Genomic DNA, 25860 nt, shown 5'->3' on the forward strand with positions numbered 1-25860 from the left:
GAAACAATTCAACAAGTCCACAGATGGTCTAGCAAGTTCCTAGGGTGTGTCAGAAATTTTTTTCTAGAGCAGGAGGTGGAGAAGGTTAGAGAAGGGCAGATCCTTTTTTAATGTGGGTCTGCGAACTGGAATGAACTAGGGAAGGATCAAAGAAGGGACCTGAAACCCCAGTGGCTCAGTTGTTGTGACAAAAACGATAGCTGTCCTATTTTTTAAGAAATGGAAGGGAGGGAATTAGTTAAGATACAATTAACACGAAGATATCAAATGGAACACCAGTAAGTAGCATCCCATATAATGATCATCCATAAAACAGTGACAAGTGATATAAAGAAAGGCAAAGGATCTTTACAAGGGACAGGTTTATGGGTGTCCCAGTGGGAAGAACAAAGGTGTTAGCAGGGTGCCAAGTGGGCTGGTTACCGATAGCGGTAAGTAAGAGCTACACAAAGTGGGAACCAGGTCAGATTATTGAGTAAACTGGAGAACTACCACAATCGCGTGGGGATGAGATCAGAATAACTAAAGCAAAAAAGAGAAGAGACGGTTTACAAAGACACTGAGGTAATGGAAAAATGTGTCACACTTATGAACCGTAGGTTAAGGACAACAGTGTTTTCTGACAGGACAATGAATTAGCTGTGGCCAAGAGCAAAAAGGACGGTCTTCTGTGTGTGATTCCTCTTCTGTTTATGGGGAAAATAAAATAACCTATCAATTAGCAAAAAAGGCTTATCCCTTGTCATGCCTTTAACAAAGTGGGGAACAGGGATAGGATCGTTGAGGGCGTATGAGAAAGGCTGGGAGGCACTACAAAACTACGTGTTTGAGAGCATAGGTTTGACTGCCAGCATCTTTGGACTTAGGTTAATGAGGGATGTTAGTGCAACTCTTCTAATTCAGGTGGGAAAAAAAGGGTGACCCTACAAGTCCTGGGAGATTATAAATCACAATGCATGCAATTATTTATTGTCCTTAAGTCCGCATCTCTTCAATAACTACAAATCATTGATTAGTCATTTGTCAACATTCTAGTCACTAGCATTTAATCAAATTTAATTCAGTATAAGGACAAATTGTACAATAACAATTTAATTCCCCCTTTTAAAAGAACCTGTTAGTCAGGATCCTGGTTCTCTTCCATGCTGAATGAAATTTCTTTACTGGCTATATGGAGATAGTGAAAATGACTCTGTCGTTGAAAGAATAAAAATTCCCATTTGGCTTTTATAATACTCTCTTCTTCTTTTTTAAAAAAATTCTTCACAGGTTTGAATGTTTTTCTGTTGTGTTTTTTTTTTTAAATAAAATTATATATGTAAAATACATTGATTTCAGAGAGAGGAAGAGAGGGAGAGAAAGATAGAAACATCTATGATGAGAGCGAGTCATTGATCAGCTGCCTCCTGCACGCCCCCTGCTGGGGATCGAGCCCACAACCCAGGCGTGTGCCCTGACTGGGAATCGAACCCTGACCTCCTGGTTCATAGGTTGCCGCTCAACCACTGAGCCATGCCAACTGGGCTAATACTTTCTTCTGATATGAATAGCAGGATGAATGAGGGCTTGTTATTTATTACTGTGAAAAGGTTAACTTTGGGATTATGACTTTTCGTTGAAAATGGAGGTGTAATATTATCCAGCTTGATAATCTTTGCACAGCAATATATGTATGTTTTTATGTATATGTACACATATATCCAAGTAACAATGTCCGCTCTTGTGTTATACTTCTATTCCTCACATAATAGTTTTACATTTAATTATTCTAAAGGCAGAGGGCATCCAAAAGGCATTTTGAAAAAATATGGCTACAGCTTGGGGAGGCAAATAGTAAATTATGCAATCCTTAACATGTTGGAAGGCCCCAGTGGACTTAAGATGTTAAGGTGCCTCGTGAAAGGACTGACTGGGAGAATTTTGAAGTGGTGCTGTAACAACACTTTATACCTACATGGGCTTTTATTGCCACATATTTTCTCTTTTATTCAAGATGCTGTGATGTGGATGTAGCAGTAATGACATTACCATTTTACAGATGGGAAACTGAGGCTAAGAGAGTGACTTGCCAGAGGTCACAGTTAGTATGTGTTAAGTGAGACCTGTGAAGAGCCTGCGATTTTGCACAAGCTAGCTTGTTACTTTTTCACATATAGCGGCAGAAGACACAGAATCCTGAGTAAGAGGCAAAGGACTTTTATTACTCTCAGTACACTAAGCATTGTAACTTCATGTTGATTTGAACGGCTTCCCCACCTCTCCCTTAATCCAGCGGAGGCAGTGCAGGTAGACTTGTTATTACATGGAAGCTGTGCAGACAGTAGGGGATGGAGAAACCCTGAGCTTGGGAATTCACCCTTTTTATAGAAAGCAGGAGCAAGCCAGCTCTTTGTCAGGCAGAAGACATTATCCCTAAAGGTTGTTTACTGCAAATGTAACCTTGAGAAAGGGTCCATGCAGAGAGCATTCAGGGTCTTGCATTCTTGAGATGCCCAGCAAGAATATGCAGGAATGCTCAGGCCGCTTTTGAGGATTAAAACGTAAATGCGGTTTTGCTGACTTTTGTGACAAAAACTCTAGCTGAAAAGGTAGCAACTATAAGACATTTATCCCCAAATATGTTTAGCTTCATATCTTTCTGTCCTATCCAGGACATCTTGAAGTAGTCCTTTGACTTACTGGATATTCCCCACAACTAAAACCAGTTATGGTTATTATGAAGGCAGACAACAGAAAAGAGGGCCCAATTTAAGGTAACTTGACTGCTCTCAGGCTCAGAATCTCCTCTAACCTTTACATGATGCTAACATTTTCATCATTGAAGTTCCTTGTGCTACAAAAACTGGAGGGCCTAATAAGAACCACAAAAAAATAAAGAACAGGTGGTGCCACTAGTAGTAGATATAGAGTGTGAAGAAAACAGGTCGTTTATTGAGGCCTCTTTTTAAGCCAGGATTTGGCTGTTCTTAAAGGAATAATTACAATAGAATTTGAAGTTAGAAAGAGCCTTAGGAACCTTGGGAATATTAAATCCAGGCCCTTTATCTTATAGATTAGAAAATTGAGACATAGAATGGTTAAATGACTGTTTAAGATCAAGTTTCTAGTAACAGAGTAAGTGATGGAGCAAAAGCTACTTTATTGTGATAACTGCATATTTGGTATTGGAATATCACCCCCTTAATTAGAGCAGCTTATACAATTTAGTCAATGAAAATTTGTTGAAGTACTTTGTCTTATGAATGAGTAAATATGTTCTTTGTCTTCAAAGAACTTATTTACTAGCATAAAAGCAAGAATTCAAATTGATATTTACTGTTCTAAAATCATGTAAATTGCATAGATTAATTCAAGCTCTGGGGAAGGAGGCAGCACTTTATACAAGTATGTACAGATGTTTGAGCTATGTCTTGAAGGATTACAGAGAGGTTTCTAGAAGGAGAAATGGAGAGCCAGCATTCCAAGCAGAGAGGAAACAATGTACATCAGTGTGATGAATGAAATACACAAGTTGATCAAGAAATGGCCAGTGGTTTGATGGAGCTGGGTGTGTCTAGATTTGAGAATGGAATAACAGGTAGACTCCTGATTAGGAAAATCGTAGAGACCATGCTAAGTATTTAGGGCATTTTGGGGGGAAATGCTGATATTTTAAGACAAGTTGGTATGTGAGATATAAAGGGGAAAGAAAAGAGATGTCACAAAATCCAGCTGCAGATAAAGAGTTGAGAAATACGGTGCCTGAAGGGTAGCAGGATATGCCATCCCCAAATAGGCCACTTTGACATAAGGATTATTTTGAGTGAAAGGCAATTAAAAAGCAGGGAAAAGAAAATAACCTCTGTCCTTCCCCCTATGCCTGAAAGCAGGACACAAATTTGTAAAGGTGTTAGCCCTCCCCTCTCTACCTGGAAGGACAACATGGCACCAGAGGAACCTACCTGAGAAACTTTACTAGCTAGCCCCGATCTTCCCTTAGTTTCTCCCCATATGGACTTCTCCTCCCACAGTCTGCTGTCCTAGAAACTCAGTCCATTTTCCTTTTGTTCAGATGTTACATAAATCCAAATTCGAACCACCCTCCGAGCTGCTCATCACTCGTTCCCGTATGTATGTGTGCTAGTAAACTTCATGTTAATAAACTTCAATTTGATTTTCTTTTGTTAATCCTTTGTCAGTCTAATCTACAGGAGGACCTAGGAGGGTAGAGGTGAAAGGTTTTCCTCTTTTACAAGTTGTAAATAGGATCAGATGCTTAGGAGAGATCAGGTGGGATGAAGACTATTTTATTTGGAGATAAAAAGGTCGTTGGTGCCTCCCGTCTGAGCAGTTCCAGCAGAGTGTGAGAGCAGAGGCGAAATGGGTGTGATGGGCTGAGGGGAAGGTTCAGACGTGAGAACACGGAGACAACATTTGTTCATCTCCTTTCATCTTAAAACCGAATAATGGACAGCTTGTGTCAGATTCTGTTTCAAACTTTCAACCCTCACAAACTGATAGAACAAGTCGATTTTTTTTCCGTGTGGCTCTCCATGGGGTTTTCCTTTCAGATCCCTCCCCATTGGTCAGTGGCCCACAAAGGGTAAAAGGTTCCATACCTCACGCTAACAGAAAAGCATGTTCTCTAGCAAAACTGTCACTGTTGTCCATTAACGGCCTCACCCTGCCTACACTGGTTTCTAGTGTAACATTTTCTAAAGACCCACCTCCATTAGCAAGTTAATACTATAGATAGAATCTCTTTGGTGGTTGTCATTTATAATACAATTTTGCTGTGTAATATTAAAATATGTTATCCTAAATATTTATGGTGTAAAGTTTTATGTATAATTGTTTTTCTTTACAAGACAGTTTTAAATATATCTAGTTGTGTGACTTCACATTTCAAAAGCCTGCAAGGTTATGTTTTTATTTTTTAGTGTCGATGTTAACCAACATGTTAATACTGATGATTCCTTAGTGTTGGGTTTAGATGAACGTGTTTAATGTTCTTATTTTTATATAAAAAAAGCTAAGGAATAGTATGCTTCAGAATATTTAGAGAAATAAACATCAGATTCTAGTTTTAGTCTTCTCTTTCCAAGAAGGGTTGGTGTATTTTGTCTCTGTATAACCTCAAATAATAGTTTTGAAATCGAGGTTTGTAGCTGGGTCAATTTCCAATTCTTTACATTATTTAAGCAGGTGATTTGGCTTGGGTTAGAAATTCACTGGGGAATTCTTGACTTGGGTATAAATTTAGGGATTTGGAGAGTTTAAAATGCTAATTTTTGAAGGGGAATTGAAAAGGTGACTATATCCCTCACCTTTGACAAACAGTCGGCTTCCAATTATATGCATGTAGGGCAGACTGTCCCCTCCTAGGTGGGAGGCTCAGGCCTGCTGGGAAACTGCCTTTGACTGGATGTGGTAGAAAAGGATTCTGCCCATCTTGTTGGTTTTTAAAGCCACTCTCTCTCCCTGCCCATGCAAATGGGTGGAATTGCACAACATTCATGCTTCAAACACATTCATTCCTCTTCATCATTAGCAAGGATTGCAATCAGATGAATGGAGGTTAGGAGATTACTGGAATTCTAAAATTGGCTGTCACACCTGCAGTTCAAATGGCAACTATTCTTTGTTCTGTTGAAATGAAATCGAAAGTATCTTAGCCAAATAAGTTAGCCTATGGTTGTAACCATTTACTTAAAATTAACATGGAACTGATTTCAAGCTTTTTATTTAGACAGCATATTTATTTTTATCTGTCTTATTGCATGGGAGTTAGTAAGCTCCCATGCAATATCTGGGCTCAGATATGACAGCATGTTGGAGTGCAAACCAAGTGAAATATAAACAGAGATAGAAAACACGAGATGTTCAGGCTGCTAAAGGAGTCGGGAATTGAGAGGGTGGAGAAAACTAATCCAGGAAAAGAAAATCCAGCATATTTTAAGGCATAGAGGCCAGAGAGGGCATAGCTTGGTAGTGAAACTGGTTTAAAATAAACCATCACCACCAAAAATCCTTTAATGAAAAGATGGAGCATGGCAAGAGGAGAGGCTGCAGAGAGAGTTAGGGACACACTGAAGGGTTTTAAGCAAGTAGTGACCTGATCAACTTCATATTTTGTAAATATCACTAATATTGCAGGGTGTGGAACAGATGGGGTGGGGGGGACAAGATTTGACACTGGCTGACGAGTGAGGAGACTTTTGCAGTAATCCAAGTAAGAGATAATGGCAGCCTTGATAAGGGTGGTGTTGGTGAGGACAGAGAGAAATACGTGGGCTCAAGAGCTATTTCAGAGATAATTAATAGCTCTTGGAGACAGATTAGATAGATGGAACAGGGAGTAATTGAGGTTGACTGTCCTGTTTCTGGCTTGGCAACAGTCAGAATACTGATTCCCCCAAGGAGATGGGGTTTTGTTATGGTTTCCTCCCCATGACTAGATAAAGTGAGACAGGAGAAGAGTTTGGAAAGAAGAGAATATTAATTTTGAGAAAGATCACTTATCAAGGGAATGTGGAACCAGAAAGCCAAAGTTGCTACTGCCACAGGTGAGGAATTGGGACTCTGAGAGAAGACCAGGTGGTAACTGTGGAGTGACAGAAGTCACAGAGCCCAGGCCTCCTGGCGGCCACTCCGTTCCTCTTTCCACCATACCTAGGCAGCTCTACCATGAGTATTGCATTCTATTAAGATAAATCCATGAAGTTGAAGACAATGTTTATAAAAGAAAAACACTTATCACAGAAGAAAGAAAAAAAATTGCATAAATAAATATATTCTTTACTTAACACATTTTGGGGCAGTATAGAATTTATTTTAGATAACCAGGGTTGCAGAAGTTAGTCCCATCTCAGTGTTGTCCTATCCTTCCATTGGTCTTCCATCCCGATGAACTGGAAAGGGTTGAAACTCAGGAGATCTGGATGTAGGCTTGGCCTTATCTCTGATAAACAGGTGAACTGGTTCTACTCCCATAGACCTCAGCTTCTGTATCTAAGAGAAAAACAAACATGTGGGACCAGAATCCTTTAAAATACTTTCTTCACTCTGACTTTATAATTTTATATTTTCCATCACTGGTTGTCTTTCCTTTCATCCAAACATTGCTTCTCCTTCTCCATGGCAAACAGGAACGTTTTAAAAAACCCAGGTATAGTAAGTCAGTGACGTGTGTGTCCAGGATGGTCCTGTTTACAGTGCGAATAGAATAGGGCCAGATTTTGGTTGGTCTGTCAACATGTGATCGTATCTACTTTCCTTCTTTGAAAATAAAAATAGGCCTTGACATTAGGAAGAGAGGAAGACTCAAGTAGACAGGGGTGGGTGTAGGGTGTGTGTAATGCTGTGGTCTCCCCCCTGGAGAGAGGATACCCCAGGAGCTGTGCATGATTCACTGGGTTTTAGAGTGAAAATACTGGACCTTCTATTTGTATTTATTTTTAATTTTAAAATAAAACCTGCTTTTATGTGTATCATAATATATGACAAATCAATATAGTACATGCATATAGTTTACAAATGGATACATATACACCTATATTGTGGGAATATGCCTAAACATGTTAAGCTGACAGAAGGATATGTTCAAATAAAGTTGGAAACCATTGGTGAAGAGACTTTGCTTGGGGTGATGGGCACACGATCAGTGTGCTGATGATGTTTTATTGAGTTGTGTACTTGAAATCTGTATGGTTTTGTGAACCAGTGTCACCCCAATAAATTCAGTTAAAAAAAAAATACAGGCCAGTAAAGGGCATCAAGATATCATCTTTCTTGGAAATAAAGAACTCTAAAACAAAAATAACAACAAGTAGCATTTGGGTAGCAGAATTATTTAACTGAGTCTTTACCTCTTACAGAGTTGAGGGAAAATATTCACCCATAAAAATATTTATTATTATTTTTTTATACTTTTATTGATTTTGGAGAGAGGAAGGAAGAGGGAGAGAAAGATAGAAACATCGGTAATGAGAGAGAATCACCGATGGTCTGCCTCCTGCATGACCCGTCCTGGGGATTGAGCCCACAACCCGGGCATGTGCTCTGTCTGGGAATTGAACCCTGATCTCCAGGTTCATGGGTCGGCGCTCAACCACTGAGATACACTGGCTGGGCCACCCACAAAAATATTTAATTAATTTACTCTTGTTCATGATTTTTTGGTATTGTTAAAGTAACTGACACTAAAATTAACTCAGTATAATTTAACCTATTTAAACTTTTCAACTGAAGGAGCAGGAATGGATTATATTAGGGTTTTTAAAAGATTTGGCCAGGAATTTTTAAGTCCTATTTCTTCAGTTTAAAAAAAAAAATCTAATTTATCATATTTTATTTTTTCTTCACTATTTCTCACAGAATAAGACCACAACTTGCCAAAGAAAAGATTGAAGGATGCCATATTTGTACATCTGTCACACCTGGAGAACCTCAGGTCTTCCTAGGGAAAGACAAAGCTTTTACCTTTGATTATGTGTTTGACATTGACTCCCAGCAAGAACAGATCTACACTCATTGTATAGAGAAACTAATTGAAGGTTGTTTTGAAGGATACAATGCTACAGTTTTTGCTTACGGACAAGTAAGTACCAAATTCTTTCCGCAGAAGTTGTCACCGTTCAGGAGTGTCAGCTCTGTTGCGCTTTCATTTTTGTTGTTTGAGGCTATGTTATTAAGATCAAGCACACATTTTCCTCTCTTGCTTTATTCAGACCGGAGCTGGCAAAACATACACGATGGGAACAGGATTTGATGTTAACATCATCGAGGAGGAACAGGGTATTATTTCTCGTGCTGTTAAACACCTTTTCAAGAGTATTGAAGAAAAAAAACACGCCGCAATTAAAAATGGGCTTCCTCCTCCAGATTTTAAAGTGAATGCGCAATTCTTGGAGGTAAAAGATTAATTGTGTCATTGGTTTCCTTTAAGTCTTGTCCTTTAGACCATAGACTATATGATTTTATGCTTCTGGCTTCTAGTACAGTGTTTTGCACATAGTGCTCAATAAACGTTTGAGTAAATTAACATTAGGGCATAGATGGCGGGAAGAATAGGTAATAAGTATTCCTTACTTGTTGGCGTTTTAGATTATAAACACACGACCAGTCTCCATAGAGTAAAACAATTGATATTGTTTATTTCAGAATCTCTCTGCAGCCTACCTATAATTACTATTGTAAAGTAGGCAGGCTCACCGAGTGCTGGGAGCTCAGTGATTAAGATCGAAAGGGAGGGGGAGAGCACGAGGAACAATGGGGTTTCGGCTGCAGCACTAATCTGGCTACAGAAGCTGGTATTCCTGCAAGGATAGGCAGGTTTTTGATGCAATGTCCAAAGGTTGGGACAGGTTCGGATTCATTTAGGGCAGTCTAATCTGGTGGGAGGGACATGAAGTAAGAAGACATGTTGGATATGAGCAATATTGCAGTTAGGTGAATGGTGATGTGATAGTTCTGGGCGCATGGTTCAAAGAATGTTCTACTTTAGTTCTAGTCTGGATTACCTGAACTAATAATTTTGGTCATTGATGAAACATTTTATTCTGCATTATATGGCACAAAATATAAAACAGTTCAAATTAATGTCAGTTATCTTACTGCTGATTTTTTTTTTTTTAAATATCTTTATTGATTTCAGAAAGAGAAAGGGAGAGACAGAGAGAGAGAGAGAAACATCAATGATGAGAGAGTCATTATTGGAGAAACATCAATGATGAGAGAGTCATTATTGCTTGGCTGCCTCCTGCACGCCCCAGACCCGGGACTGAGCCCTCAACCCAGGCATGTGCCCTGACCAGGAATTGAACCTCAGTCTCCTGGATCCTAGGTTGATGCTCAACTGCTGAGCCACGCCCAGCTGGGCTCTTACTGCTGATTTTAATAGACATCCCAATTTAGTAAAAAGCAAGGTAGCTAAGTGATGGAAAAAGAAAACAAAGTAGTGTTCTTCTATCTTCCCCTTTACTCTCCACAATGTTGTTAGGCTCTGAGACTTTAAAGCATATTGATAGGAAAATGGTGCATGCCTCCTCCTCTAAGGAGGCAGCTCGATCTTGTCAGCCAGGGTTGACACAGAAACACGAACATCATTGTCCACCTTGCAGAATACTAAGTATTAATTTTTAGATACATTAAGAAAGTTTGTAGGGCAATAGGAAATATATTTTTAGCATAAGCAGTAAAAACTCTTAAAATCTTCTCTAAGTTTAATTAGTGTTTGACTACATTTGCTACATGTTTCTTAGAGTTTGCTTGTATTTATAAATATTTGTTCATCTCTTGCAAAAGATTAATAGATCATTTTAACTAGCCCTCAACTTATTAGTAATGATTACATCATTTACTGTTCTTACTCTTACAAAGAAACCTGACATTCACTTGAATTTGTAATAATAATTTCCTTGTTCATTTTTATCTGTTATTTTGAATAAATATATGTTGTTTTGAAGAACTTTTAAGATATGTTTGAAAGATAACATTATGCAATGTGTGTTGCTACAGCCATGAGGCAATTTCTTTTAAATTTAAACTTGTAATTTTTTTTTGATAGCTCTACAATGAAGAGGTCCTTGACTTATTTGATACCACACGTGATATTGATGCAAAAAATAAAAAATCAAATATAAGAATTCATGAAGATTCAACTGGAGGAATTTATACTGTGGGAGTCACAACACGTACTGTGAATACAGAATCAGAGGTGACATTCATATTACAGTTTAAATAGAGCATGTTTGGCTTTACTTAATATTCAGCTTTGCTTATAGTTTGCTTAAAATCAAGGTCTGAAATTTGTATTTTTAAGTGGAACATCTTGTAAAAATCTTGCCTTATTTCCTCATATTTTTACATGTCAATTGTGATAAAGTCAGTTCATTTATTGTAGTATCAAAAGAATCCAAGGCAATGTATATGTTTTCTTTCATATCTAGAAAAAGAGAGATAATTGAAGGTGAAGTATGCGATCACAATCCTTTTGCACCTTTTGCCGTCACATATATAGGACTATATCATGGCTCCTAAGGGGAAGCTGCTAAAAAAAGTTATAAAAAAATATTTCAACAGAAGATACAGAGTAGCCTGAGTAATTCAAGTTTTAGTTCAGTTTGTTCCAAAGTGTTCTACTGTAACAATTTGGAATGGAAGCTGCAAATGTCAGCAAAAGGCAAACAATGGAATCTCAGTGTTTTCTTCTATTTAAAAAATAATACACTGTTATACTGAGAAGTTGAGCTCAAAGAGTACATGTAGCTAAAATAGCATAAAATTCCACATCCTTTACATCCCTTAACATGGTGTGTTTTAGCATTAGCTCAGACTTCTGATTGTATGGTATCTTGCTTAAATATTGTACATGAAAACCCCTTTTTTCTTCCCCTTTTCCAGATGATGCAGTGTTTGAAGCTGGGTGCTTTATCCCGTACCACTGCTAGTACCCAGATGAATGTTCAGAGCTCTCGCTCACACGCCATTTTTACCATTCACTTGTGTCAAACCAGAATGTGTCCCCAAATCGATGCTGTAAGTTACTAGTTCAAATTTCTTAAACTTTCAGTTTTCATTTCCCTAATGACATGTCTCTGATCCTGTTTAAGTTGAAGCTGGCTAACTGTGTAAAATTTTGAAATAAAAATTTGAAATAAAAATTTGAAATAAAAATGTGTCTACAGAAACCAGAAAGCAAGCTGTGGCCAATGGTGATGGATGTAGTCACCTGAGACACTTTGCTTTTGAGGACTGTGTGCTACAGGTGTTCTTTTATCAACATAAGCAGAGAATCAGTTCCTAACAGCTGGGTTCTCACCGTCAAGCTTCTTTCTAACTTTGTTCCGAGATTCTAGCTGCCACAGACATTTTTGCATTTATGATTATTTGGCTATATGCCTATTTGTGTATGTATATCTATATATACAAAAGGGGAATATGGGGTTTGAGGATATTTAGTGTCACATTAATAAAAATATTTTCAATTATTTTCCTCAATTGCAGGAAAATGCTACTGATAATAAGATGATTTCCGAATCATCCCAGATGGATGAATTTGAAACCCTGACTGCAAAGTTCCATTTTGTTGACCTGGCAGGATCAGAAAGACTGAAGCGTACGGGAGCCACAGGAGAGAGGGCAAAAGAAGGCATTTCCATCAACTGTGGACTTGTAAGACTCAGACTAAGGCTCTGTGCTGAGAGTACCTCAGAGATTTTCCATTGTTCTTTTCTCTTTTGTAATACTTAATATCCAAGTGGAAATCCTTCATGCACTAAACTGAGAAGTGAGAGTGACAGTAAACTTGTAAACTTGGGCGTAATGCATTAAGTTTTGATCTCATATTATAGGATTTTTTATGTTGCAAATTTTCTCAGTGCAAATTTTCTTCATATGTGTAAATTTAGTTGGATTAAGTTTTATGGTATATGCAGAAAATAGTATATATTGTGGAAAGGATTTAAGAAGTTCCACATTTGAAAACATTTTGTCAAAATCAACATTTAATTTTTACCGTTTCGTTGGATGACTTTTAAAGTAACTTTATTTTTGCTCACATTTTATGATGGTGACTTTATTTTGGGAATTATAATCAATCTTTTTTATAAATTGTTTCGAAATGAGAACTTTTCTAGATTATATTAGGAATTAACTTTAATACCATGCCACCTAGTGGTGTTTTTGATTGGGAAACACCTTGTGTTAGCATAAAGCTTTTGTTATATGGAAGACTTTTTTTTTTTTAACTATGTTTTTATTGATTTTAGAGAGAGAGGAAGGGAGAGGGGGAGAGAGGGACACATGATTCAGCTGCCTTTCTGCATGCGCCCCCTACTGGGGAGAGAGCCCACAACCGGAATCGAACCCGTGACCTCTCAGTGCATGAGACAATGCTTAACCAACTGAGCCACACCAGCCAGGGCTGGAAGAAACATTTTAGAGTAACTTTTTGTGTAATCTTTTCTTCTTAGTGACTTCATTATAAAATTGGACATTTGTTCCTGCATAAAAGTAATGACATCTACATATTTCTGTGATGCTCACAGCATCAGGGCAAGTGTTCTCTACTTTGCTTCCCTCCATAGAGCTGGGGGCTCTAATCATATGTTCCTATTTTGCCATTGCCCAATATTTTCTCCTGTATAATTACAACCCTTCGTGGGTGAAATAACACCTGAGGCTGATGAGAGAGAGCCAGCCATCCCTGCTCCATCTTGGTACCCATCTCGATGCTCCTACTGTATGGGTGAACTTTGTGTTTAAGGGAGTAACCAGGATCCTGGACTTTGTGTATTGTTCTGAATTTCTTAGGAGAGAAAATCATAGTGGTGTTTACATTTGTTCTATCAGGAAATGACAAAAGCCACTGGTCTGTTTTCCTGTCTTGGCTATTGAAGCATGTTCAGGTGTATCTGGTCAAGTTTCAGTGTGGCCAGTGGTTAGGACTGTATCCTGCCTCGAAGAGGGGGGTAAGGACACAGTGTGATGCTGATGCCACTCTCTGCACGGTCCATTGGCTCTAACAAAGGCATGGCATAGGTGTTTGCATTACTGAAGGGAAGTGTGACCAGCATTTAGGCTAATGCTTATGCTATAGGGGCTAGTTCAGTGATAGTAAAAAAACCAATAGGGTTGGCAGGAGGAGTGACTAAAGGGTTCTGTAATTTGACTTAGTTTTTCAATTTTGGATGCTTAGCTCATAGGACTCAGTATATTTCTCAAGACAGCTGTACTTACATTAGGGATACCTTGTTCAGCGGAATCATCCTAATATTTTTATGTTGGTTAAAGGAGAGTTTGTTTTTCTGTAAGGTAGCTATATGGCAACAAGAAAGTTTCACGAAACTGTTAAACTACTTAAATATTTTATTTCCCCATTGAGTTGAAGGGAAACATTTGTAACATGAATGTACAGTTTTTCTGAGGACTTAACCTGATGGTTTGGCAATTCTAGGGATGGTTAAAAGTCACCAATCATTTCTATTTCTAAAGAAAGTTTCTGAATGGAAGTTTAAGTATTTGTAAGTTATGAATATATATAGTACTAAATTTTATGTCAGTTTTAATAGTTAATATAGAAAACTTTGAAGTTTATGTCATACTTCAAAATATAAATGTAAAAGAAAAACCAAACCCAAATGTTTTCAATTCTGCCATGTCTCCATACTATTTTCTATATGCTTTTGTTATTTAAAAGTGTTGTAATTAGTAAATTTTTATCTTTTTTATTTCTCTCTCTCTCTCTTTTAGTTGGCCCTTGGCAATGTAATAAGTGCACTGGGAGACAAGAGCAAGAGGGCCACCCATGTCCCTTACAGAGATTCTAAGCTGACAAGACTGCTTCAGGATTCCCTCGGGGGTAACAGGTATGCATAAATTCTTATCTGTATTTGTGAATTTCAGTTATTCATTATTTTAAAAGTAAGTTTGAAAGGTGATTTATAAAATCTGTTTTATTATAAAGCAAGTTGGTAGGATGAGAAACTAATAATTATTAAATACCTAAAATGTGTGAGTCTTTTTGTATGTTGTTATTTCACATAGTCCTTATAACATCCCTTGAGGTAGGTATTATTATTCCTATTTTGTGGATAAGGAAATTGAAATCCAAAAAAAGCTCAGTAATTTATTCAAAGTTGCTTAGCTTGTAAATGAGTCCATAGCATGTGCTCTTTCTACTTTATCATTGTTTCTGCCTAAGTGCTGGACACACAAGCATATGCCTAATAAAATTTTGTTGAAAAGCAAATGTTAAATGAATACAAAATAATTTAAATATACTTCATACCATTTTACAAAGTCTCCTAAAAATTAACCTTTTTATGTTTTTGCATATGGGAAAACTTTTTAAAATGTCAACTGAATGAAACATCGGGTATTTGCTGGTTATTAACTTTGTCAGTATCCGTGATATTCCTCCTTTTCCATACTTCAAATTATTCTGATATTTCATCAGCTAAACACATTCTTTTGTAATGCATTCCTTTTTATAAACATCAACATGCTGGCTTTACAAGTAGAAACAGTTTTGGCATTTAAATTCAAATAGTACAACTCAACAAGTTACAGACAACCATTACATTTTTACAGTTAATAAGACCTATTTTACAGTGTTTTCAATGGTCTAAAATCATGTTTACTGAAAAGATCATTAGCTGCTATAAAATGACCTGGTAATTAAACTTGCAAACTTTCTTTTTGAATAACTATTATCCAAAGAATTTTGATAATATTGAATCTATGTAGGTTTGAAGTTGAAGGATGGACTTAGAAATAAAGTTCTGTTTTATAGAATTCAACAGTGTCATTTTTATATGTCTTTCTTCTATTGTAATATTAGTCTTTTATTTTAGTTTATCTTTATTGTTGAAAGTATTACAGATGTCCCCTTTTGCCCCCATTGATCCCTTCCACATTAGCCTTAATTCATCTCCGTTGTAGTGTATCCTATGCATGGGAGCAATATTGTTTCCATTGTTGCATATTTCTTATTTCAGTTCTCTTGTCACTCTGACCTTCAATATTAATCTGGTTCTTATTGCAACAGGATAAAATTTTTTGCTTTAAAGCCAGCGATAAATAATTCAAGCTTGCTAAATTGTAGCCCTTTCCTATAGATGATGAACATTCTCCCCTTACAAGTTTCAATACTTTTGAATACTTCAATAGTTCTGCAAGTTTGCTTGCCCTGCAAGCCCTCTAAGACATTTGCTCTGTGCGTCTTGGATTCCTCTTGAGTTTTAGACGGGCTACAGCTAAAGAGTCTCAGGTATTCCTCACCCATTTCCTTACTATGTGGTAACTCCTCAAACGAGGAGACCTCTTCTAATCCCATACTTAGTGAGCATCAGTTCCTGCTTAAAATTTTAAGATCGAACTCTTAGTTTAAAAGATTTTTACTTTGTATAAGCTTTGGAGAACAGAATGCCATAATTTTGTGAAGTTTGTACAAACTACTCTTAAAAGAAAAATTGAATCAAAGATATTTTTGGACACAAGCTGCATATATTTATGTGCATCATTTAGTGACTTTTTTTTTTAACAAAGCTGGATTTCATACATTTATGTTTAATATATTATAACAAGATTATGGCAAAAATTCTGAAAAATACAGAAAAATATAAAGCATGAAAAAAATCAATTATATTTCTATTACCTGTAACTACTGTTAACATTGCAATGCATTCCCTTCCTAATGTATAATATAATATGACCTATGATATAATAATGTGATATATATGATACATATAAGACAGATATGTGGTTTTACATAAACTTTAAATAACATGAATGTTTTCTTTCAGTTTTTCATAAACACAACCATTCTTAAAATTTGTATCTCTTGGGTTTTATATAATACACAACCATTTTCCATATAATAGACCTTAGCTCCTCTCATTCTTGACTTTCTCCATTCTCCTTAAGCACTTGATCCCAGTGCTTTTCAAAGGCAAGTTCTTCTCCACCCCCAGTTGGTGGTGGGTTAATACTGTGCATGACTGTACTCAGCTTGCCCCATTTGTGACTTACCACATGAATTTGAAAACACTTGAACTGGTTTATACTCTAATCACTGAGTTCATTGATCACAGCAAACTCAAATGTTGCAAAATTTAAAAATGCTTATTTTCAGTTTCTGTACTTATTATGAACTGGTAACAATAGCTTGCAGACTAGCATTGTCTGGGGGTCTACACCTTGAATAGTCCTGTTCTCTAATCAGTATCTCTAACCATCACTCTCACTTGATTACCTTACCTTCTTCATAAAAGAGACCTAGAGATGTGTGAATTATCCTAATTTTCTGATGTCCAGTAAATAAATATTACATGCACATGACATACTCCACAAACAAGTATTAATGACCTAGTATGTTCCAAACATTGTTATGCAAAGTATACTGATAAATAAAAGTTGGTGATTCTTGACTTCTAGAAGTTTAGGGTCTAAGAGTTGGTTTCTATAAAATTTCAAAATAATAATAATAATAATATAACCACAAAAAAGAGATACGCAAAGGGTATCAGGAAGTAGAGAGAAAAAGTGCAGCCAGACTGAGGGTTGGATTCTTGGACTAGATGATACCTGAGTTGAGTCTTGAGTAACACTAAGAGCAAGAGTAAATAAAGGTGATCAACAGTCGACAGAGGGAAAAAGATGGGTGGAATGGGCCCCCTTTTAACGGGATTCCTAGGAGTGCTGTGTTGAGATTACTGGGGGAAGGCAGGAGTGGAAGCCGAAGACTAGGAGGCTATCGATTAGAATTGATAGGTATGAATCCCCTAAGGGGTGGGTTAATTAGCTCTCATTGCAGTTGAGTACATTCAGTACATCGGGTGTGTAAGTGCTGATTAGACTGTCCTTGTCTGTTTCATTGACAGGCATGGTAGCCGGGGCATACTCAGCATGTTACCGTCCTGTTCTTTGGTTGGTAAAGCAGTTCATCATTACCATAAAGTAATGCCTCCAACTTCTGTGTAGTCTGGCCTGAAAAGCTGGAACTGTGACCACTCAGTCACAAATGGTGTTTCATATTATAAAACAGGGGTATACTAAGTACTTTTCTTGTTCAAGTGGTAGGATTTTGTGCAGAATTTTCTGCAGACAACAAAAATCAGGTTACAAGTGATTAAATGAAAAGAAGAAAAATTTTAAATCCTCATATTAAGTAGATAACAAAAGAAATGATTTTTGAATTTCAATTTAGCACATGGGTAGATTAAATTTTAGAATTATTCTGTGTGCATTAACCCCCATTTTTTTTTTTTTTTTTTTTTTTTTTGTAAAGAGGTGAGAAATAAATATATGCACTTATATTTTCTCAAGATATTATGAATCAAAAGAGGATGATATAAATTCATTTTCTTTAAGCTAGTCGTAAAGCATGGGGGCTTTTACATTTGCTTTTATTTTTAAGTCATTAATATCAATCTTTTGGTATCTTGAAGAGAAGATAGTGTTCAAAAGGTGGGCATTTAAAAGTGATTGTTGCAATGTTTTATTTGCTTTTATCTATAAACCTAATTATTCTTTGTAACTTTCAGCCAAACAATCATGATAGCATGTGTCAGCCCTTCAGACAGAGATTTTATGGAAACTTTAAATACCTTGAAATATGCCAATCGAGCTAGAAATATCAAGAACAAGGTGATGGTCAATCAGGACAGAGCTAGCCAGCAGATCAGCGCACTCCGCGGTGAGATTACGCGACTCCAGATGGAGCTCATGGAGTACAAAACAGTAAGTGGGTGGGCCTGATTTCACATTTTGGGGTACATTTTTTGAACACAATGATGCCTTTGGGGATGGCTTGCCCATGTATGTCTCCGGAGCCTGTTGTCTGTCATGCTGGTGGCGTCCTTCCTTTTGAAGGTAGAATCCTCTAGTTTTCCATGTGGATATCCTTTAACAGTGTTTAGTCTATTAACCTATTTCAAAAGGCTTCCTGATCAAATTTTTAAAAAAATTTTTTTTAAAGAATCTCTGTGAGGGACCTGGAATGGCTTTCTTTTTTTAAATTTTTTATTTAATATATCTTTCATTGATTTCAGAGAGGGGAAAGGAGAGAGAGAGAAGTAGAAACATCAATGATGAAAGAGATGAGAGTCATTGATCGGCTGCATCCTGCAGGCCCCAACTGAGGATTTGAGCCCGCAACTCGGGCATGTGCCCTGTGGGAATCGAACCATGATCTCCTGGATCCTAGGTCGATGCTCAACTGCTGAGCCACACCCGGCCGGGCCCTGATCAATTAAAAAAAATTTTTTTTAATTGATTTTAGAGAGGGAGGGAGAGAGAGAAACATCAACGTGAGAGAGAAACATCGATTGGTTGCCTCCCACACGGCCTAACCCACAACCTAGGTATGCGCTCTGACTGGGAATTGAACCCTCCACCTTCTGGTGCATGAGACAAGGCTCCAACCAACTGAGCCACACTAGCCAGGACTCAATCAATTTCTTTAGTGACAAACCCGCCATGGAGGGTTGCGATAGAGGGAAAAGAATCCCTTTGGCCTTGAGGCTGTTAAGATGAAGGGCTCTTGGTTGTAGAACTGCAGAATCTTATGATATCCTTATTCAGCCAATCTCTTGTGTACTTAAGGCCCCTCAACCAACAGGGAAATACAGTGTCTTTCTTTCCTAGGGTAAAAGAATAATCGATGAGGAGGGAGTGGAAAGCATCAATGACATGTTTCATGAGAATGCTATGCTACAGACTGAAAATAACAACCTGCGTGTGAGAATTAAAGCCATGCAAGAGACGGTGGATGCACTGAGGACCAGAATCACACAGCTGGTCAGTGATCAGGCCAACCAAGTTCTTGCCAGAGCAGGTAAGCGTGTAGGGTGGGATGAGTGGGGGATTACCTGGAACACTGGAAGTAGAAATGCCAGTCTGTGTGAGTGTACAATTGGTGATTGTAAGTTAAATACTTAATTTGTAAATACTTTCTTACAGAAACAAAATGTGCCCTTTACTGTGTTATATTATCTTACTCTCTGCTCATGTCATTAAGGGTGGGAAGTTTGCTGTAAGAATTCTGTATTAAAGCATTATTATTTCGTTTCCATAACTTTGTTTTTCCCCCCCCTCCCATTCTGTTTTGTTGAACTTTTAATTTAAAGGAAATTCCTAATTTCACATTTTATCTTGCAGGGGAAGGGAATGAGGAGATTAGTAATATGATTCACAGTTATATCAAAGAAATTGAAGATCTCAGGTACAGTGGGTGTTCTGTCATATATAATACACATTTTGGGTTTTGCAATGTAGTAATATTACTGTTTGTTGGGCTTATTGTTTAGTAACTGTTCATGGTGATAGTTCAGCCCTTTGGTAGGCTAACTTTAGGGGACTAGGTAGTTGCCTTTCTATAACATCATATCCCAACAACTTTCCTTCTGTCTCGTCTCATATTATGTCCCCATGATATCTTCCTACTTGGGTTGTCATACCCCTTGGAGGAGCTTACCTAACCTGACATACAGAACAGGCACCATTGATGTTGATGAAGTGCCCTTTGGTGCCTTCCTTCACCGTTTGGGAAAGGTCAACATCAATGAGTCATTTTTACTTTTTAAACTCTCCCATCAGTCCTGTTCCCTTCTGCTTCTCCAGCTACTCCTTATGAGTGAATCGTTGTATCCCTACCAATTCGCCTGCCCCTCTGGTACAGAGCCTCATTCATCACTCACATTTCACACATACTACAAATGCTTACTATATGCTGAGCACCACGCAATGACATAAAACAGGGGTTCACAGTCTAGGTGTGGCAACTGACATAAATAACCACATATAGTAAATGGAATGATAGAAATTAGTAAAAGGAATGCCATCGCCTGGTGTGGGAATGTAGAGGGACCACCGCGCCCAGAATGGGGGAATAGGGGTCGGAAAGAAGGTCAGGGACACTAATTGTTTCTATAATATGTTCAGGTTCCATGGTTTGCCCTGATGGCTCAGCTACTTTCTCTTGAAGTAAAGCCATAGTCAGCTCCTTGGGGAGCATCTAAGTAGCTCAGATCTCATTTCTGTACACAATTGCAGAAAATAACCAAGCGGGAGATCGTGTTTCACGGCTCCCCTAACACTTCAACATCTTGTATTTGTCCTCTCTTTCCCCTTTCCTCCCTCTGAACTATTCTAGTGATTCTTAAACAGAGACGAGTAATGTTTCCTCTGTTTCTGCCTCCACAAGGCACCCTGGATCCCTTAAGTGTTTCAAAAATTAAAAACAAATGAGCAGACATCTGATGTGGCAGTAGTAGATAAAGTGACTCTATTAATGGTTACAGTTTTCCTGTGTTTATATCTCCAAGCTTTACCTTTTTTGGCGGAGACCTTGGTGGCCTTGGGTCCTGGTTCTGGTCAGCAGCCAACCTGGACGTGCATTTCCATCCTGTGTTGGCAGTGCTCTTCCCCTCGTACTGCCCAAAATTTGTTTTTCCTCGCTCTGTAGGAAGAATCTTTTCCGTTGCTGAGACACACCTGATACCTGTCTTTCAGTTCCTGAAGATTCTCCTCCTGCCCCCAGCCTGTTCCTCGATTATTTCCTCAGCACTGGCCAGCAGTGAAGGCCGACTCCCCGCTCTGGTTATTGTGCTGTTTCGTCTCTTCCACCCAGTTATTCTAAGGCCTTATCTAAGCTTGATCTCGCCATTGGACATATGGCTTCACTCGTGTTATTATTTTCTAGAAAACTGACTGAATCATTTCCACTCGTCCTAGTGACTAAAGCAGCATGTGATGTCTTCCTTCCAGCTGTTAAGACCATGCTTTAAGCCATTTAGAGAACAGAGATGACTCAGGCTCTGAGTTCAGTCAGCGATCAAATCTTTCTCAGTGCAGGTTAATAGCTTGGTCCACTTTCCCAACTTTTCTTTGATGGTTCTTTAATTAGGTGTGTCCCACTCCTGAGGAGTAGCCTTCTAGAATCCCAGCACTGTAATTCACAACATAAAAATAATTAGCCTATGGGATACGCATAAATGAGCTTTGAATTTAAATTGGATTACCTGGTTTGAAATTTAAGCTTCTCTTTATTAATAAGCCTGTGACTTTGGGAAAGTTACCGAACATCTCTGAGCTTTAATTCATCTGTAAGAGTGAGGTAATACCTGCTAGTTTCAAAGTTATTATGGGGTTCAAATATAAGCACAGGATATAAAAGTTCTTAAATTCAAAAGTACTCTGAAGGTCTAACATGTTATTATTATTTTTGTCCAAGTTCTCACATTCTGTCTTTATTTACTAAATCTTGCTCCAATTCGTATTTCTATCAAAACGTTGTCTTAGGAAAGCAATGATTCATAGCTGCTTAAATGTAATGCAAATTTATGTATTGTCACTTGGAAATGTTTATATTTTAAACATTTAAGTCTTATCATTTTAATTGTAAAATAAGACGAGTCACCTTTTAATAACCTACATGCCATATTATTTTTTGAGAGATAATAATAGTCACTAATTAACTCTTGTTTTGGTGGGATTTGTGCATTCAGACTTTGTGATAGATGTTGAAAATAGAGAAAAGTGTAAAGTTTGACTCTGAGTTAAGTTTTTATACTTTGGTTGCCTTCTTGTTTAAAAAAATGACAGCATTATATTTATATTGAAGCAGATAATTGTGTTCTTGATATGGTTGAAATCAAATTGAAGTAAAGGGTCTGGCTTGGAAGGCTCTCTGAATCTCTTTTAGTCTCGAGTCCAGGGTCTTTTAGGAGCTTACCATTTTGTGGTTTTGCATATTACTGAGAGTACATATATTATTCTTCTGTCATTAGTAGGACGACTTGAGCAAACAAAAGACTGTTTTCAATGATCAAACTCAGGTTTCCTTGGAGATACCGTCTTTTCCCATGACATAGTCAGGAGCCAGATGTCTCTCAGCCAGTTAGGGGCAAGTTTGACTATTCTTTGCAAAGATTTGGGAATGCTATTATAGCATGATGAATGAGGGGCTGAACAGTTGGGAACCAGGCTGCTTGTGTATTTTAAGTCTAAAGGATGGCTTCACAAAGCGAGGATAACTAGCGCCTGGTGGCCAGAATCCAAGTAATCTAATCACTATGGGCGCTTTTGAGCACGAAGAGTGCGATTTCACGTTTGTAATTATTTCATCAGGGAATTAAAAACTATCCGAAACATTAATGTTTGTGAGCACATTTATTTTTTTAAAAAAACTACTTAGTAGCAATGCTGAAAGACATTTTGGAAATCTTTTTTAGCATGCAAAACAACTCATTTAAAATGCCTAATTTATTCCTGGTATAGTCAACTTTGTAGAGGCAGAAAGTCGAATGGCTGCTGCCAGGGGCTGGGAGGAGAGGGAGATGGGGAGTTGGTGTTTCATGGGTACAGAGTTTCAGCTGGAGAAGGTGAAAAGGTTCTGGAGACGGTTGATGACAGTGGTTGCAACGACAGTGTCAACGTACTTGGTGCTGCAGGACTGTACACTCAGGAATGGCCAGGGTGGTAAATTGTATGTTATGTGTTTTTTGGTGTGTTTTTTTGCTACAATAAAACATGTTTCCTACTTAAATCTATTTTTATTCACTAGGGCAAAGTTGTTAGAAAGTGAAGCTGTGAATGAGAACCTTCGGAAAAACTTGACAAGAGCCACAGCAAGATCACCGTATTTCAGCGGACCCTCATCTTTCTCTCCTGCTATACTATCCGCAGACAAGGAGACCATTGAAATTATAGATCTAGCTAAGAAAGATTTAGAGAAGCTGAAAAGGAAAGAAAAGAGGAAGAAAAAAAGGTAGTGTTTTAGAATCCCTATTTTTATTTTATTTTATTTTATTTTATATTTTTTACTTTACAGGATATTTTAATTTGTGATTACAGTGAGTATACATAATCTCATAAGTATATTAATAAATAAAATGTCATTTAAATTAGCTGACAATTACAATTACGCTTTCTATAGTTTATCTCTACTTGTATGTAAAAAAAGTTTAATTGTAATATTATGGTAATGAATTTTATTTAGACTATGACGAAGTAAAATTACTATTAGAGACTATTTTATTATTTCTTCAAATAGCTGCTTTTGCATTCCACTCATCTTTCTTTTCTGCAGAGCTTGCTGTACCATTATGACTCAGTGTTTTCATCCCCCCCCCCCCATTTTCTAATGCAATTACATAGTCTCATGGATCCATTCCAATTCCTGTCTAGATTAGTTTAACTAAAGGCTAAACTAATCCATCAGGCTGTCATTTAATATTATTTGGTTTCTTAAGTATTTTCTGCAGGGCTTCCAATTTGATTATGTGAATGTTATTGATCATCTGAATCTTCCAACAAGGAGTTACTCAGCTTTTCACCACTGTCCTAGGCTTTCTTTTCCTTGCATCCTGATAACATCCCCTCCTGAAATCAACTGGGTGCAAAGAAGAGGAGAAAAATAAAAATTTGACCACAAATTTAACCACAAATGTGTGGTTAAATACTCATAAATTCTTTACATGTTTACATATGGATTCTATGGTGCAGTCAAATATATTTTGAACTTGCCAGTCCAATTAATTTTAAGCATTTTTGGCTAGATATTCAAAAGGAGGCAAAGCTATCTTATTTGTCAAATGGTTTGTTACAGGGGCGCACTTTGCAGAATTATTGACGTTTAGTCTACCTACTGCTTTGCTCAGTTTATTTAGAAATTTATGTAGGCAACCAGGCATTTCTTTCATGAAAAACAACAACAAAGCAGTTGGTCAACGTTATTGGAGGTAAAATTCTTCATATTAACTCTGCTCTGTGTCCTTGAGTTAAAAAGGAATGATTAAAATAATTAAAACTAGGAGTTACACATCTGTGGTTAGGAGGCACTGCAATTGAAACTGCATTCTTAACATACTAATGTCTTAGCTCATGTTTTTCGTGGATGGCTGAGTATGGCAGCATTAAGAAATAGATAATGGTTCCCTCCCATGCAGGGCAATTAAAACTGAAATAATGATCATAGAATTATTGAAACCAGGGTGACCCAATAAAATGAGACTTATGCACATGACTTACCATTTACTTATAAAATTCCATTCTGTAGTTGGTCAACATGTCAAGGGTTATGACTTGTTTTTAAAGGTTTAGGTGGTTTGTGTTCATGAATAGTAAGTATAATCCAGGGTACATTTCTCAAGGTTATGAGCTGGTTCTGCTCTTTCCTTCTGAGTTAAATTTAGAAATGTTACCATATCACCTGTTGGATATGAACAATGAAAAAAGATAGGGATCCCAATAGAAGTATAGGGATCTATTCTTGTAGTGATCATAGATACCCCAAATTAAAACTGATGCAGGTTATTTTTGTGACAATGCAGGGTTGTAAGCATTTTGATGGATAAAATAGTATTCAAGGAAAAAATTTTATTGTTAAGATTTGTCTCTGTTGCTTTACTATAGAACTCATAACCATTTCAAGATAAAAAACATTAAATAAAACAGTTATTTCAAAGTGACAAATTATGACTGTTTCAGTGGTTTTTTTTAGATGTAATAATTATGAAGAGAAAAATAATAGCAAATTTAATACCTAGAAGAACTCACCGAACAACTGGATTTAAACATAAAAATACAAGTAAAAAAAAAAAAAAAAAGCTATTCCTAGTAAAAAGTGATATGAGATTTAAAAAATTTCTGAGGGAAAAACAAGACTGATAAGGTAAATTGAGAAATGTTACTTTAATCTTCTGTGAAAAAAGTGCAAGATAGCTTAGAATTAGAAAAACAAATTAACACTTACTAAAAATTAATAATGCCTATGTGGCGTTTTTAAAAAAAAATGCTTTATAAAGCATTTTCACACACATGCTATAGTGTGTCTTTGTAAAACTGATACATATAATGTAGTGTGAATGTAGAAAAAAATGTGTGCCATAGACTGTATAACTGTAAAAGCTTTTAGAACCAGTTTATGAATTTACCACAAATGTCAATATGTTAAATGTAATATATATTTTTTTATCACACCATTTAAACTTTATTGTGGATTAAAAAATGAAAACCAATACTATTTTACTCAGCTTGATAAAGATTTTGTTCATCATCAATAACTTTAAGCTGTAGATCCAAATAACTTTTACCTGTAGGTAAAATTCCTATTTTAAAAATGCAGGTAAGCTCTCATTTTAGCCAAAGGGTTTGCTACAGGTTGAAACAAATAATGAACAAAGATTTCCAGAAGCGTTAAGAATGACACCAGGTTTACTGAAGTTAGTGATTAGCCTTCCATCCTTAGAAGTGATAGCTCCTCTTTGGATACATTGATTTTGGTTGAGTTACGTTACATGCCTCATATTTATTATTTTATTTATTTTATTTTATTTTATTTTATTTTTTATTATTTTATTTTTTATTTTATTTTAT

General features: G+C 37.0%; 1 protein-coding gene across 1 annotated transcript in view; it reads left to right on the forward strand.

Moving 5' to 3' along the window:
• Positions 1–25860, forward strand: part of KIF21A (kinesin family member 21A) — a 129439-nt gene that overhangs the window by 57734 nt on the left and 45845 nt on the right. Inside the window, exons 2-11 of the mRNA XM_087814728.1 lie at positions 8356–8578; positions 8709–8891; positions 10547–10696; positions 11383–11517; positions 11986–12153; positions 14233–14348; positions 18027–18222; positions 19129–19318; positions 19642–19705; positions 23048–23251. Coding sequence (XP_087670854.1) covers positions 8356–8578; positions 8709–8891; positions 10547–10696; positions 11383–11517; positions 11986–12153; positions 14233–14348; positions 18027–18222; positions 19129–19318; positions 19642–19705; positions 23048–23251 — 1629 coding nt within the window. The remainder of the gene's footprint in view (positions 1–8355; positions 8579–8708; positions 8892–10546; positions 10697–11382; positions 11518–11985; positions 12154–14232; positions 14349–18026; positions 18223–19128; positions 19319–19641; positions 19706–23047; positions 23252–25860) is intronic.

This window comes from Miniopterus natalensis, chromosome 2 (genome assembly GCF_054644295.1).
Source record: "Miniopterus natalensis isolate mMinNat1 chromosome 2, mMinNat1.hap1, whole genome shotgun sequence".
Lineage (NCBI taxonomy): Eukaryota > Metazoa > Chordata > Mammalia > Chiroptera > Miniopteridae > Miniopterus > Miniopterus natalensis.